At 44.7% G+C, this 15188-nt stretch overlaps 1 protein-coding gene across 1 annotated transcript; it reads right to left on the minus strand.

The window, feature by feature from the left end:
• Positions 1-3167: 3167 nt before the first annotated feature.
• On the minus strand, positions 3168-14750 carry DDIT4L (DNA damage inducible transcript 4 like). Its single transcript, XM_030190741.1, has 3 exons — positions 14497-14750; positions 14099-14232; positions 3168-4729 (listed from the first exon to the last, which is right to left on the minus strand). Exons 2-3 carry the CDS (start codon positions 14184-14186, stop codon positions 4230-4232), a joined length of 588 nt encoding a protein of 195 aa, XP_030046601.1. The 5' UTR covers positions 14187-14232; positions 14497-14750; the 3' UTR covers positions 3168-4229.
• Between the last annotated feature and the right edge of the window lie 438 nt (positions 14751-15188).

The following is a 15188-nucleotide window of genomic DNA, read 5'->3' on the forward strand; positions in this document are numbered from 1 at the left end:
AAATAAATATAGTAAATATAGTGTTCTGGAGCATATTTGGGTAAAGCTTGTCCTTATGTAGACCTGATACTTGGCACATCCAGGTTACAGAAAGGTGCTCTGATTGAGCAGCTTTCCACTGGAGGGATTAAGGCACCTCCTTAATCCCCTAGTGGTTGCTCTCCCCCTCCCTCTCCCCTGAAAGTGAAACCAGCAAGGGATACCAGGCTCTATGACAGGGTCAGGTATTATGGACATACTTAACAGAACAGCATACAGATCTGAAGAGTAGCCTAATGGTTAGTGCAGTGGACTAGTAGCCAAGTAGCCCAGGTTCAAGCCCTATTTTAGTTTTTTTTCTTTTTAAATTGTGAGCCCTCCAGGACACCTGCTATTTAAACAGTGTACATTCAGGTACGGTAGGTATTTTTCTGTTCCCAGAGGGCTTGTAATTAAACAAAAATATATGTATTAAAAAAGAGCCAAAACAGGACTTGAACCTGGGTCCCCTGAAGCCTATCCCACTGCTCTAACCATTAGACTCCTTCCCCTCCCCCCCTGGTCTGCATGAATGTCTATGTGGCCATTTTATAAGATGGATGGTCCTCTGCTGCCACACAGACATCCATGTCCCTTGTCCCCCACCCCCTTCATAATTTGGACGTTTCAGTTCGTAAAATGAATGTTCATGCTGGATGTTTCCAGCACATGAACGTCCATCTCACAGGTATTTTAGAACAGGCTGTATCCTGTTCTAAAATACATGTGAGATGGACATCTATTTGTGACATCTGACTTGGATGTCCATATTCTGAGTTGGACGTCCTGTGGCTTCAACTTCTAGAACAAGCCTGTATACTGTTCACCCCTACCAGAAAGTTCTGTGACAATAGACGAGACACTTGTTGCTTGAAAAATGAGAGACAGTTCTTTAGGGATATTTGTCACAAATGGACAACTGTTAAGGAAACAATTGCTTAAAGCACTTTGAGGAAGTTTTTTTCCCAACACAAAACAAGAAAGACATGATTAAGGGCAGTAAAAAGTAACCCTCCTCCCCCATTTGTTCTGTAAAAGACAGAATAGTTAAGAATGGAAGAGCACAGGTACAAATCAAAGTAGGGTATACACAAAAAGTAGCACATATGAGTTATCTTGTTGGGCAGACTGGATGGACCGTGCAGGTCTTTTTCTGCCGTCATCTACTATGTTATGTAAGAAGCAGAACCACAGCAGGATATGAAGTGTGAGCTACTGATGAGTGGCTGCACAGAGGATGGGACATGCTGAAACAGAAAAAGTAGATATTTGTGGGCAATCCAATGAAGGTCATTCAGATGGTATTCACTTTCTTCTATAACATGGTTCTGTTTGAGTACATTGACATTAACATAATTATCCCCATAAACACAAGTTCCAAGGAAGTATAGCCCCACCCCCTGCACTGAACAAGCACCAAAATCTAGATCCCTGCTAAAAAAAGTTTTAAGCAAAATAATTGGAACCTAGAAGCTCTACTGTAATCACTAGCACAAGGTCATCCAAGACCTTACAAGGTGTAGAGCTCAGGACAAAGTAGCCACAGAGGACCCTGGTACAGTGGCATGGAATGCTGCCTTCCAACTCATGGTGGAGGGTGGGAGGAAAAGGCCAATAAATAAAACTGCTTTATTTTCAATGCAACAACAAAATGAATGCACGTTACCCTTAAGATTGTCTTCTAAATTAAAGTTCTGTAAAAAAAACAACAACCCAAAAGTACTTTTAAATATAAATAAAATGAACTTTATTTTCCATTTTAACTTTGGTGATCAGAGGCAGACGTCTATTTTAATTCACAATCTAACCATTGGTTGGGTGGGAAGGTTGGCTTAAGTGGTGGCGGGGAATTAGTGAATGGATGGGGGCATAATGTATGGGAATGGCAGAGAGTGGGTTAGAGGGCACTGGGGATTTGACTCACATTTCCCAAGTGCAGGGGTCTATAAAATTGGGAATCCTATGGCCAAGGGTACCCAACCTAAAGTACTGTAATGAGAATCCCCAATTTACTGAGGGCTGATTTTTATTTTTTTTTTAACTTCCTAAAGAAAATAAATGGAAGTTAAACCTTTACTTCACCTCAGAGGTTGAAATAAAGTTTCAGTGTTAAAACAGAAGCAAAAAGTTAGTTAATTTGTCAGTGCACTCTGAGGGTGTAGTAGCATTTTTAGCTCTCGTTAGAAATCAGCTAGTGGTAAACAGGGGCGTAGCCAGACTTCGGCGGAAGGGGGGTCCAGAGCCCGAGGTGAGGGGGCACATTTTAGCCTCCCCAGGCACCGCCGACCCCCCCGCCATTGCCGACTTTGCCCCTCCCCTGTCGCCGACCCTCTCGACCCCCCCTCCTGCCGCCAACCCGCCGTCATCTACCTTTGCCAGCAAAGGCAGGCAATGGCGGGTTGGCAGCGGGAGGGGGGTCGGGCAGGTCATCAGCAGGGGGGTCCAGGGCTAAATCTACAGCGACCCAGGCCCATCCTAGCCCCCCTGGCCCCACGTAGCTACGCCACTGGTGGTAAACACCGAGACACCCATAGTGGGCATCTTGGCTTTTACTGCCAGCTGATTTCTACTGCGAGCTAAAAACACTACTGTGGATTAGTAAAAGACCTCTTCTCTGCGTTGGCAGTAAAACCTCATCTGCAACACCTATGCATGCATTAGCATAGAAAAAGTGTGCTAAAATTACCTCACCCTTTTATTTCCTGCTTAGCATAGATTTACAACACACATAAAATCTGCACTGTGCAAAAGTACTGCATGAAACATTTCATTACATGTTCCATGGAGCACTTTCTTACATTGCCTATAGGAACACAGAACTGGGACAGGTCTTAATACACCATTGCGGGGCCCCCGAGCACACAGGGCAGTTGCTCCCCTAAGGTCAGCCTTGGTGACAATAATCTAGCAGCCCCAGCACTCAGCAGAAGCATTTTATTTTTAGGAAAAAGTAATGCAGTTTATTTATAAACTCAGCTCCCTCTGGCCTTCGCTGTAGGAACAGCTGGCCTCAGAAGATGTTTTCCTGATTTACTGCAGCCAGCTCGACAGCGTGGGGATTATTCAAATTCATACACTAGTTCAGAGATGAACGGCAGGTTGCCAGTGCAGGAAACATTCACACCAGCAGCCTGGCACACCATCAGGAAAGAAAAAGATTCTCAGCAGTGTTCGGCTTGTACATGACCCCAGTAGTCCTCATGACTAGTAGCAGGAGAAACCCGTAATAGCTTCACACATGACAGATCTTAAAAAGATCAACTTTTCTCCTGCTTGCTATTCACTTAAAGCAAAAATGGATAAAAGTCTGACTGAACTTTCAAATTTCATTATATGACTTGGAGAAACACCATGCAAATGGTGTGTATTTCTGAATAAAAAAAAGACAAGTTCACTCAAGGCTTGATTTCCTGTAGACATAGCAGAGGAAAAAACCTTAGCAAAGCCAGGTCTTTATTATCTGTAACAGGAGAGAAGTGAAATTCTTGCTTTTTCTCGGCTGTGCTGAAATATGCAGAAGAAAGCATTACGAGCCCTGGCAAGCATAGCAGCCAACTTTTGAAAATTGTTGGGGGTGCTAAACCCAATGGAAATTACTGCTCCCTGGACACAGTCAAGCAGTTTGTTTGATATTGGGGGGTCTAAAGCACCCACAGCACTGGCTCCTATGCTGTCAAGTGTATGAACTTGCTGCTTACACCCAGTGTTGTTCTAGTTACTCTTGAAAAGTAATTAATTACAATTACTAGTTACTTCTCAGCTTAAAGTAATTAGTTACAGTACTGAACTTACTCTTTTAGAAAAGTAATTGATTACTGCTAAGAGTTACCTGCTTAGAGGGACTAACTGCTTTTCATTTACCAATACCACATCTAAGAATATTTATGGTAAAAGCCTTATGGTACACGAAGAGGTAAAATATCCATCTTACACATAACTCCAACTTATTTCAAGGAGATGTGACCAACTCATGCCAACCACATCCTCTGTCATGTCATGTCATGTGCTAGTAACGTAATGTTGCACAACACTGCCTACACCTTGCAAAAAAGGGGAGCTGTGATCCACTGAATGGTAACAATGACAGAATAATGAAAAAAGCTTGCTCGATCTCTGGCCTTCCTTCAGGTGAATACGTTCCAAATACCTCTGAGCACACTATTGAGCTACATAAACCAAAGGGCTGCTTTAAATTGAGTCTTTGTGCAACGTTACAGGCTGAAGCACTCTTTGGGCTGTGTTTCTGCTGTCACTGCAGAGTAGAGTTTTCTCTTGAGAAGCCAAAAGCTAGGACTGAGCTTTAGGACCCGGTGGAAGACAGAAGTAAAACAAGCGCCTATGAAAAAATTCCTGAGACCTGGCCACGAATGACCTTCCTGCTTTAACACAAGGGTTAGCTCAAAAGTAGGGACAACACTTGAGTCGTACACAATCTTATCCAGTTTCTTACATGTACTGTCAACTTCCAGGTTCACAAAGATAACACAGCCTCGCAGGCCACAGGGTTCTGTAGAGGAGAGGTGCACAATTTCTTGAGCTATTGTCCTGATCAGTTTTTCTGGGACCAAAACCTTGGAACATTTAAGTTTTGTTTGTTTGGATCTGGACAGGCAGTTCTCCAACATTTTAATTAAACTATGGCAGCTCTTTTCTTCAGTGACAGCTTCTTTCAGGTTGAGATTTAAAGAAACTGGATCCCAATATAGAAGTTCTGTGGAAAGGACAAAATAAACAGTGCAAGATGACAGTAATTGACTAGCAATCTCAAATGTGCTTTTACTTCCTTGGAGCTTTTGTTTATGGGGATAATTATGTTAATGTCAATGTACCCAGCTGGTACTCAAAACAATCTACAAAGCTAGTTCATAATCTTATCAAGAAAATTGCTGCATCAATTATAGCCCCCAAAAAACACATGACAGAGGAAAATTACTACACAGATCCAACCAGTCTGTGACCATGTACGCTGCTGGTATGTAACTCAGGGTTCTAGTCACGAGTAGGCCAGAGTCGTCTAGCCACAAGTAGGCTAGGGTCCCTGGACTTTGGAGTGAACCTCACCCAGTCATCAGTACTGGAACAGGTCATTGATAGATAAACTGGAAACAGTGTCAACATCAGCACAGCCTAGTGCCCACCTTTCTTAATCCTAGGCCCCACCAAGAAGGAAAAAAAAACAGTCTTGGCTATGCTACTAACATAACTTACAGTAGTGGAATCTTATGGATTCTGTGCAGATTGTGTTTAGTACCTCTGGGTCAAGAATCAGTGAATGTCTCATAGTTCAAGGTTCCAACAAAAATACTTTCCCCGGTGCTGTATATTTAACATAGTCAGTGTTCTTATCTCCCCCAAAGAATGCCGACAGGTAGGTAGGTATCTGTGGTCCCCAACAATGACTGTTTCATCACTAAACATTACCCTCTTGAGGCAGACTAACACAGGGTTGGAAAGACTATTACAAAACACAAATGGGCTCAATTTCGAAAGAGAAGGATGCCCATCTTTCGACACAAATCAGAAGATGGACGTCCTTCTCACAGGGTCGTCCAAATCGGTATAATCGAAAGCCGATTTTGGACGTCCCCAACTGCTTTCCGTCGCAGGGATGACCAAAGTTCAAGGGGGCGTATCGGAGGCATAGCGAAGGCAGGACTTGGGCGTGCCTAACACTTGGATGTCCTTGGCCTATAATCAAAACAAGGGCGTCCCTGATGAACACATGGACGACTTTACCTGGTCGTGTTTTTATTACGACCAAGGCACAAAAATGTGCCCAAAATGACCAGATGACCACCAGAGAGAATCGGGGATGGCCTCCCCTTACTCCCCCAGTGGTCACTAACCCCCTCCCACCCTAAAAAAATATCTTTCAAAATATTGATTGCCAGCCTCTATGCCAGCCTCTATGCCAGCCTCAAATGTCATACTCAGGTCCATCACAGCAGTATGCAGGTCCCTGGAGCAGTTTTAGTGGGTGCAGTGCACTTCAGGCAGGCGGACCCAAGCCCATCCCCCCCACCTGTTACATGTGTGGAGGAAACAGTGAGCCCTTCAAAACCCACCAGAACCCACTGCACCCACATCTAGGTGCCCCCTTCACCTGTAAGGGCTATGGTAGTGGTGTATAGTTGAGGGTAGTGGGTTTTGGGGGGCTCAGCATACAAGGTAAGGGAGCTATGTACCTGGAAGCAATTTATGAAGTCCACTGCAGTGCCTCCTAGGGTGCCTGGTTGGTGTCCTGGATGTCACGGGGACGAGTGCATTACAAATGCTGGCTCCTCCCATGACCAAAGGGCTTGCATTTGGTCGTTTCTGAGATGGACGTCCTTGGTTTTCATTATTGCCGAAAATCAGAAACGACCAAGTCTAGGGACGACCATATCTAGGGCCGACCAAATTTAAGGATTTGGACGTCCCCGACCATATTATTGAAAAAAAAGATGGACGTCCATCTTGTTTCGAAAATACAGGTTTCCCTGCCCCTGGATGGGGACGTTCTGCAAGGACATCCTCATCAAAACTTGGACGTCCCTTTCGATTATGCCCCTCAAAGTATCAAAATAATGGCCAACAAAAGCAGGAAAACAATAATCACAGAATGCTTGCTTTAAGAAATCTGGGGTTCCTTTTAGTAAAGCGTAGCACACACTAATGGCTTTAGTGCATGCGCTAATTTTTATCACGTTCTAAGCTTTAGTAAAAGGGCCTCATAGCATTCAGATGATTTTCAGAGCAGGGACCATGTATACAGTACACATCTCTGTTTTTTGTTGGTCATTATTTTGATACATTTTCAGTGAAGTGGCTGTATGTTATTTTAACCCTGTGCTGAACATTACTCCCGTGAGGCAGACTATTGGTGAAACATGGCCATTGTCTAGGATCTTAGAGATACCTACCTACCTTAATTTTGTTTGAAGAAGGAGGAACACTGACTACATTTACATTACAGCACTGGATATTTCTTAGAACCCTGATCTTTGACAAATTCCTAGCAAACAAACTCAAAAGAGCCATCAGCTGGTACTTTTAGCTATAAGGAGAGTGGAATTTCTAAATAGCCCATTATCCAGGCAGCTTTTGGAAACTACCCTCAGTATGTATATGTGAAATAAATTTAATATTTAAATGTAGGATGTCCAAGTATGCATTTTTATAGGATCTTTCTGGGAAGTGCAGCATTGAGTGATCATGATTGTTGAGTTTATCCAAAGCTCAAGGTGGTGCCTAGGAGTCTTGAAGTTAATTGAGATAGGAAACACTGATCTAGAGCACCTAGCTCTAGTCCTAGACTACCCCTTGCGAGTCAGGCTTTCAGGATATCCACAATGAATATGCATAAAAGAGATTTGTAAATAATGGAGGCAGAGTATGCAAATCAAGTGTATGCATATTCAATGTGGATATCCTGAAAACCTGATTCGCAAGGGGTATTCCAGGTCTGGACTTGGGAAACACAGCTCTAGATCAGTGCTTCTCAACCCAGTCCTTGAGGCACACCTAGTCCCATCAGGTTCTCAATATATTCACCATGAATATGAATGAGCTAGATTTACATACCAAGGAGGCAGTGCATACAGATCTATCTCATGCACATTCATGGTGGATATCATGAAAACCTCATGGGAGTAGGTGTGCCTCTAGGACTGGGTTGAGAAACACTGTACAGGGTGGAAGAAAACAAGTCCAAGTGACCAGCCAAAACACTGGAGTAAGAGCTCCAAGCAAAGTTTATTGGGACCCTACACGAATAAACTTTGTTTGGAGCTCTTACTCCGGTGTTTTGGCTGGTCACTTGGACTTGTTTTCTTCCACCCTGTGTTTGGTTTTGCTTGCGTTACTGTGGAAGGAGTGGACCCCCTTTCTCCTTTGTTTCCATTGAGAAACACTGCTCCAGATGAATCTTCAGCCTTGCACCCAATACCCTTGACCTAGCCCTGCTGTTATTAAATAGGCAGCTAGAATCCATAATTATTCCATTTCACTGACCCACGACTGCTGTAAGTTATATACCAGTAGCGTCCATAGTCGCACTCTGAGTGGACACACAGCAATTTTCCTTTGCACTTTTAGCTTTGTTTTTTTGAGGATTTTAACCAATGCAGCGATTTTCTTGATAACATTATGAACTATTTTGGTATTAGTTACACATATTGACATCTTAATGCATTGGTATCTCACTCTGTACACCATTTGTGATCATTACGTTGGGACATAAGGGTCTGAATAGCTGTAATTTACAGCAACTAATCACCTTGAAAAAGCAGGCTGGTAGCCCTATGTAGAATTTTTCATCTGTCCAGTTCCTGGTGGCACCCACAACATTGACATTTTAACAATCTACTATGTGTAATGGATTTGATATATTGCCTTTCTGTGGTACAACCAAAACAGTTTACATTTTTATTATAGTATAGTCTTGCTGATCTAACCAACCCCAGGTGACGTTACGTGGCTTCGCTTTCCATTTTGCAAACCCAAGACCAGGGGTGTGCTGGTAAATTTTTAACAACAGGCTCTTTCTCCAGACGTAGCCAGCTCTGCAGTTGGAAGGGCCAGGGGTGGCCGGGTGGAGCAACACTTGTCTCTCTCTCCTCCCTCCCTTCGTGCGGGCACTCTAGGCATACCTTTGCTGGCAACCAATAAATGGACTGCCACCACTCCCAACCTCTTGCTCTGAGCAGCATGCTGAAACTTCTCACACATGCTGGAGAAGTCCCAGCCTGCTGCTCAGAGCTGGAAACAAGGAGCTGGGAGCAGCAGCAGTCTATTTACTTGGCTGGCAGGGCTCAGCATCCCCACCAGCAAAGTAAAAGAGAATTCAGCAGGGGGCCCAAGCCCACATTTTGGGAGCCAATTGTTAAAGTAGCCATGGAGGGCCCTACTTTAACAACCGGCTCCCAAAATTCTTAAAAACTTAACAACCGGCTCTTGCGAGCCTGTGAGAGCCTGCTCCAGCACACCACTGCCCAAGACCCTACTTTTACCATGCTGTGAGCTGGGACTCTGCTTTTACTGCCTTTGGTTCTGCATCGTTTGAGGGGTTACCATTGTTTTCCGTATTATCTGATTTTTTTATTTATCCAACAGCAACAACAGGTTGGTCCTGTTTAGGTCGGATAATCAAGACTTTATGCAGGTGCTCTCTCTGTCCCTAGCTGGCTCTTAATCTGAGTTTTTGAACCTGGGTCAATGAAAGCTTAAGTGACTTGCCCAGAGTTACAAGGAGCCACAGTGGGAATCAAACTCAGTTCACCAGGTTCTCTGCCCACTTCACTAACCATTAAGCTACTCCTCCACTCAAAGCAAGATTGCACAGCTGTGAAACAAGATTTATCCTCTCATCCCCACAGCAGCGTTCCTCAGTCTTTTCAAGTCCAAGGCACACCTCCATTAAAGTGTTGCATGCCACACCAGCGTCCATGATGCAAGCTATCCAGCTACAGACAGGACTCATGCCACCATAACAAAAAGCTAAAGTAGTAAAAAAAAATGCCACCAGTTCTGCTTCCAAATTTTAAACAAATGAGGAGACACACAGACCCATTAACAGGCACTGTGCTGCAACAGTTTTTGAAATTAAGACTGCAGGAGAGACTCTAGCATTCTCCTCACATTACAAGCAGAGGGAGAGCAGATGGTGCTATCTGCAGCTTGTTTGCTGCAGAAAGAGGGACCGTCACCCAGCTATCCATTAATTCCCACACTCAGGGCTCAAGCTAGCTCCTGCATGCGTAAGAGCCATCTTGTAGCTGCATGATGCTGACAGCAGAGCCCATGTGCTTGTATGGACCCAAGTATTAAGCAATGGTGGCTTTTCTGTTTAACCCCCCCCCCCCCCCACACCCCATGAATAGAGAAACACTGCTCTAGAGCACTGTTTGCCAAACTATGGGTTGCAACCCCAAATGAGGTCACATATATTGTGTTTGGGGTCATGACCTGAGTAGGCATTACATAAGCGCATCATCGTGACACACCTCAGCGAGGTCGTGGATGTAATTGCAGCTGTAATCAGAGGGTAGAGATGATCTCTCTAGCAGGATCGTACCAAGCTAAAGCTGTGTCCTGTGTAACTTCTCAGTGGCGCCCCCTGCCATGCCTGCTTTGCCACTGCCAATGACAGAGACAGTGGGCTGGAAGTCATTTTTGCACCTCTCCATATCTGTGCCCTATGCTTGTACTGTCCTTGGTACAGTGCTGCTCTCCAGTGATGGTAAGAAATAACAGGAGGCCTCTTATCTGTCTGAATGGAAATGGAGTCTTAAATATCCAGCAACTTTCATGAACAAGTAAGTCAAAAATAAAATCAACCCAACACTTTAGGAATATAGTTGTGTATGTGTGTGTGTGTGTGTGTGTGGGGGGGGGGGGGGGGGGGGGGAGGAATGTGATCTACTGTTATAGTACACCACAGAAACAATTCTAAAACTAATTACCTGATTTTTTAAAATGTTGTCTACCAAGCCCCTCTAGTGTTACTGTCAGTGAGAGGCTGATCCAGGCTTTATCCCATAACATCTAGGAATCTATAGTCTTTCCTAGACACTACAGATACGTTCTCTAGACACTCCCTGTTGACCTAATCAGGTGGCAATTTTTATTACCACCATACACCTCCCCTCATACAAAGTCAACAGGCTAAGCTATATATCAAATACAACTAAATTTAGGGAAAATACCTAAATAAATAATACCTTTTTTTCAAATTACTAAGGTAACTGGATAATACTAAAGAAAATTTGAACAAAGACAGTGATAATTCACTATGGTTCACTATGGTCCACAATCTGGACTGAGTGTTGTCCTCATCTTGCACGGACTGGCGTTCTTCAATAATGTTCTAAGATCATGCAGATAAGTACTAGCACAATATTAAATGTGCAAAGTGAACTAAGGGCGTTTTGCTGTTAGATTATGCTAACAAGATAGAATGATTGGGGCATTGCTGATGAACTATATCATTAGATTTAACAAGATAACAAAATCCTGTTAGGGTTTTATTGAACGTATGACCACTTGAGCATTATCTAATGGTTGATGTAATGTTTTCTGCCTTGAAATTATATTCTCTATGACACTGGTCTTTTCATTTATGTTGACTCGTGTTATAATACAGTGCACACTTGGACACACTGTGGTTTTGAGAACGTTGGAGTGCGATGATGGTTCTTTACTCAGCCAGTCATTTTTTTCATGACTGACGTCTGAACTGAGCACTTCTTAAAAATGTCTTAATTTGCAATCACATTTATCACTGTCTTTGTTCAAATTTTCTTTAGTGTTATCCAGTTACCTTAGTAATATTAATCTATGTATCAGGCAACTCTAATCCTTGAGTCCCAAGCATGACAAGTTTTCAGGTTATACCTAATCAACATGCGTGAGAAATTTACAGACTATTGAGGCACTGTGAATGCAGATGTCCTAGGTATAGTCATTGAGGAAACCCTGAGAACCCGACCCATTCAGAGATCTCAAGGACTGGAGTTGTGCATCCTCACAGTAGATAACTGCCAAAGCAGTGGCGTAGGAAGGGAGGGGGGTGGTGGGGTGGTCCGCCCCGGGTGCAAGCCACTGGGGGGGATGTCGGCTCTGCTGGTTCCCTGCTCCCTCTGCCCCGGAACAGGTTACTTCCTGTTCCGGGGCAGAGAGAGCAGGGAACCAGCGAGCCGACGCAGCTCCCAGCGACATGCACTCAGGGCGGTTCGGCTCTCCCGCCCATCCCTCACCGCTTTCCCTCGTAAGTACGTGCTCCAGAGGGGGGGGTGCGCTCCAGAGGGGGGAGGGTGCACCATGCTGCACCCCAGGGGGGGGGTGCGCAGCGGTGACACGCCCCGGGTGTCAGCTGACCTTGCTACGGCACTGTGCCAAAGCACCTAGATCCTGGAGAAAGATTTTAGGCCAGTCCTGTATTGCCCTCTGTAATAGTACCATGATAACCTACTAGGGAGAAATTTAAAGGGGGGGACGATGATAGCAGTGCTACCAATCCAACTGTGGAGTAGAGGAGTAGACTAGTGGTTAGAACACCAGGTCTTGACATCCATAGGTGGCTGGTTCAAATCCCACTGCCACTCCTTGTGACCTTGGGCAAGTCACTTATCCCTCCATTGCCTCGAGTACAAAATTAGATTGTGAGCCCTCCAGGGACAGAGAAATACCCAATGTACCTGAATGTAACTCACCTTGAGCTACTACTAAAAAAGGTGTGAGCAAAATCCAAATAATAAATAAATAATAATAAAAATCCAAGACTGGTCAGAAATCTTCCTGCAGACATTGAGATGCTTAGTGGTTCTGCACAGTAAAATTTCACTGGGATATGCAACAGCTATATCCATGGTTAAATATGTCAGTACAGAATTAAACAAAAGTAACAGCTCTGGAAGTATATGCAAGAAGATCCCACAGAAGTAGCTATCAGGGAGAAAACTTTTATTGGCTACTTGTGTGGGATTTTCTTGCATATTCTCCCAGAGCTGTTACTTTTGTTGTCTTTCCTACTTTTTTTTGCTGCCTTTGGTTTCTTGTAGAGGTGGTTCCCTGTTTTTCTTGCTAAATATATCAGTTGCAGAGGTGATATTTTTTGCTTAAAAAATTAGTAATGCTGTGAATCTTATAGCCCTGAGCTATTTTATGTGAACCGTGGTGCACTGTGCCTTTGTACTATAATTCATTTCATTTTAAAAAAGGACCATAGCGATGATATAACCTTGAACACACCCTGGAATCAGAGGTATAGCTAAGGATGGGTGCAAGGGGAGCGGCCGCTCCCCCAAAGGGATTTCGAATGAAAGGGTGCATAAGGGGATCCGCTTTTCAACCTCACAGAAAAAGGTCTGCTGCTCCTGATGTCAAAACCTGACTACGCTTCTACCTGGAATTAAAAAGGATACTACAACTATGAAGTTAAGGATGACTGTTCAACTGTTCACATCAGGACAAAGTCTGTGCATACTTTTTACCAGCAGCCTTTATACCAATTTTCAAAGAAAAAGGACACATGCACTTTAACTTTCAGACTTGCTATAGTTGGAAAGTACGAACGGTTTTATTTATTTAAAAGTTTATATTCTACACAATCTTACAACGCTAGGCGCCTGCCTTTTCTGCAAGTAGATTTTTCTGCCTCCATAAACATTTCACAAGGAGGCTAGAAGATGACACAGGCCAATAGCTACACTGACAGACCAAAAGCAGTTTTCAGGCAGCCAATTTGTAAGCAGAAATCGCTGTGAAGATTCCCATTTCCTTATCTACTGCCAGTGGCAATCCTAGGTTGGCTGCCAGCCAGGCCGGATCGCCGCTGCGCACCCCCCCCCCCTGGGTGCAGCGGCATCCGTCCCCCCAGGGTGCAGCGGCATCCGTCCCCCCAGGGTGCAGCATGCCCCCCCTCTGACGCAATGACACCCCCTCCTTGGCGCATCAAGCCTCCCCGGTGCAATGACACCCCCTCCCCCGCGCATCAAGCCCCCCAGGTGCATTCTTGGTTGCTGGAGGGTGCAGAGAGCAGCTGTGTGCCTGTCGGCTCCACTAGCTCCCTGCTCCCTCTGCCCTGGAACAGGAAGTAGCCTGTTCTGGGGCAGAGGGAGCAGAGAACCAGCGGAGCGGACAGGCGCGTGGCTGCTCTCTGCACCCTCCAGCAGCATGCACCCGGGGCGGGCCGCCCCCACCGCCCCGCCCTTGCTACGCCACTGTCTACTGCACAAGCACAATGTTAGTGGGCCAGTGAAAGACAAACCCTCCTGTTTACTAAGAGTGTCTTTTACTAAGGCACACTGGTGTTTTTTGCATGTGCTAAAAATAGGTGCGTGCTAAATGCTAGAGATGCCAATGTATTTCTATGGGTGTCTTTAACGTCTAGCATGCGCCAAAAACGCCAGCGCGCCTTAGTAAAAGACCCCCTAAGCCAGGCTAGCGGCTGCCATGCGCTAAAGCCGACACAGCCCATTCACTTTAAAAGGGTTGTGTTGGCATTGCCGTACGGCTTTGTAAACAGGGGAGGATAAGCATTAGTTTAGAACCAAGAAGTTACTTTTTCAAGAGCAAGGACATAACAGTGCTGCACACTCACCGCTGATGCCTGCAGAATGCAAACCAGGGTCTACCAGTGTTGAGAAACATTCCGAATTTTTAATATTCAAAGTGGTGGTTGCCACCATTATAATCAGAGCTCTGCCTTCAACAAAGGATGCCTTTTCTTGTTTTCTAAGAAGAAAGCAAAAAAGAAAAAAAAAACCGTAAGGCAACAAGTTCAACTTTCAATTTACAGTAGACAGAGTTGCAATGTATTACATTAATGCTCGTGGTTTTGCTAATAAACCCATCAGTGTCGGACCTTTTATTTAACCGGATTCCTTTCAAACAAATACAACGCTTAAAGACACCGATTTTAAACTTTTCATCGTTTTATTATCAACTACTAGATTCTCAAAGAACCTGATAACGTTCCGATCGTGCCGCTCAGCTTACCTTACAATTTAGCTGCAATCCACACTAAACTACTATATTTAATGTAACCAATTAACACAGGATATTACTTCACAGAAGTTAAGATAAAAACTATGGGGGGGGGGGGGGGGTATTTTGTTTCTTTCAAAGAGCTGCGCTTAGCTTCAGGTATGTTCCTTTATGCTACAAGTACAATGCACTATTCACCACAGTGCACGCACAGAGCCAGCGCCACCACTCAACCCCCTCTCCCCTTAACCCCCTCTCCCCTTACTGCACTAACACTGTCAGACAGTCAGCCAGGTAGGGTAACACCACACTGCATGAGCTGCTTATATAGCCCGCGCTCCTCCTGTCCCGTCAGCTTCACCTTTTTGACGTTCCAGTTTGAAGGGGGGGGGGGGGGGGGGGGGTTCTGGTATCCCCGCCCACCGTGACGGGTCGTTGATTGGTCCAGAATGAGGGTCAATCCCAGAGGCGGAGCGGGCTGGAGAGAATCAGCCAATCAGCGGACAGTACAGGAGCTGGAGGGAGGTGGGAGTCACTGGCTCATTAGTGTCTTTTTTTCCATTGTTGTGTTCTTCTGTAAACGTTTTGACTTTGCTGCGATACTTAACTGCAGTAGAGGAAAATGTTCCACAGAGGAATCTGTGAGTAGATCAAGCCTGTGCACTGAGAAAACAGTTTTATGCTTCTCAACGGACGGTGCTCCG

The sequence above is a fragment of the Microcaecilia unicolor genome, chromosome 2 (genome assembly GCF_901765095.1).
Source record: "Microcaecilia unicolor chromosome 2, aMicUni1.1, whole genome shotgun sequence".
NCBI classification, from domain to species: domain Eukaryota; kingdom Metazoa; phylum Chordata; class Amphibia; order Gymnophiona; family Siphonopidae; genus Microcaecilia; species Microcaecilia unicolor.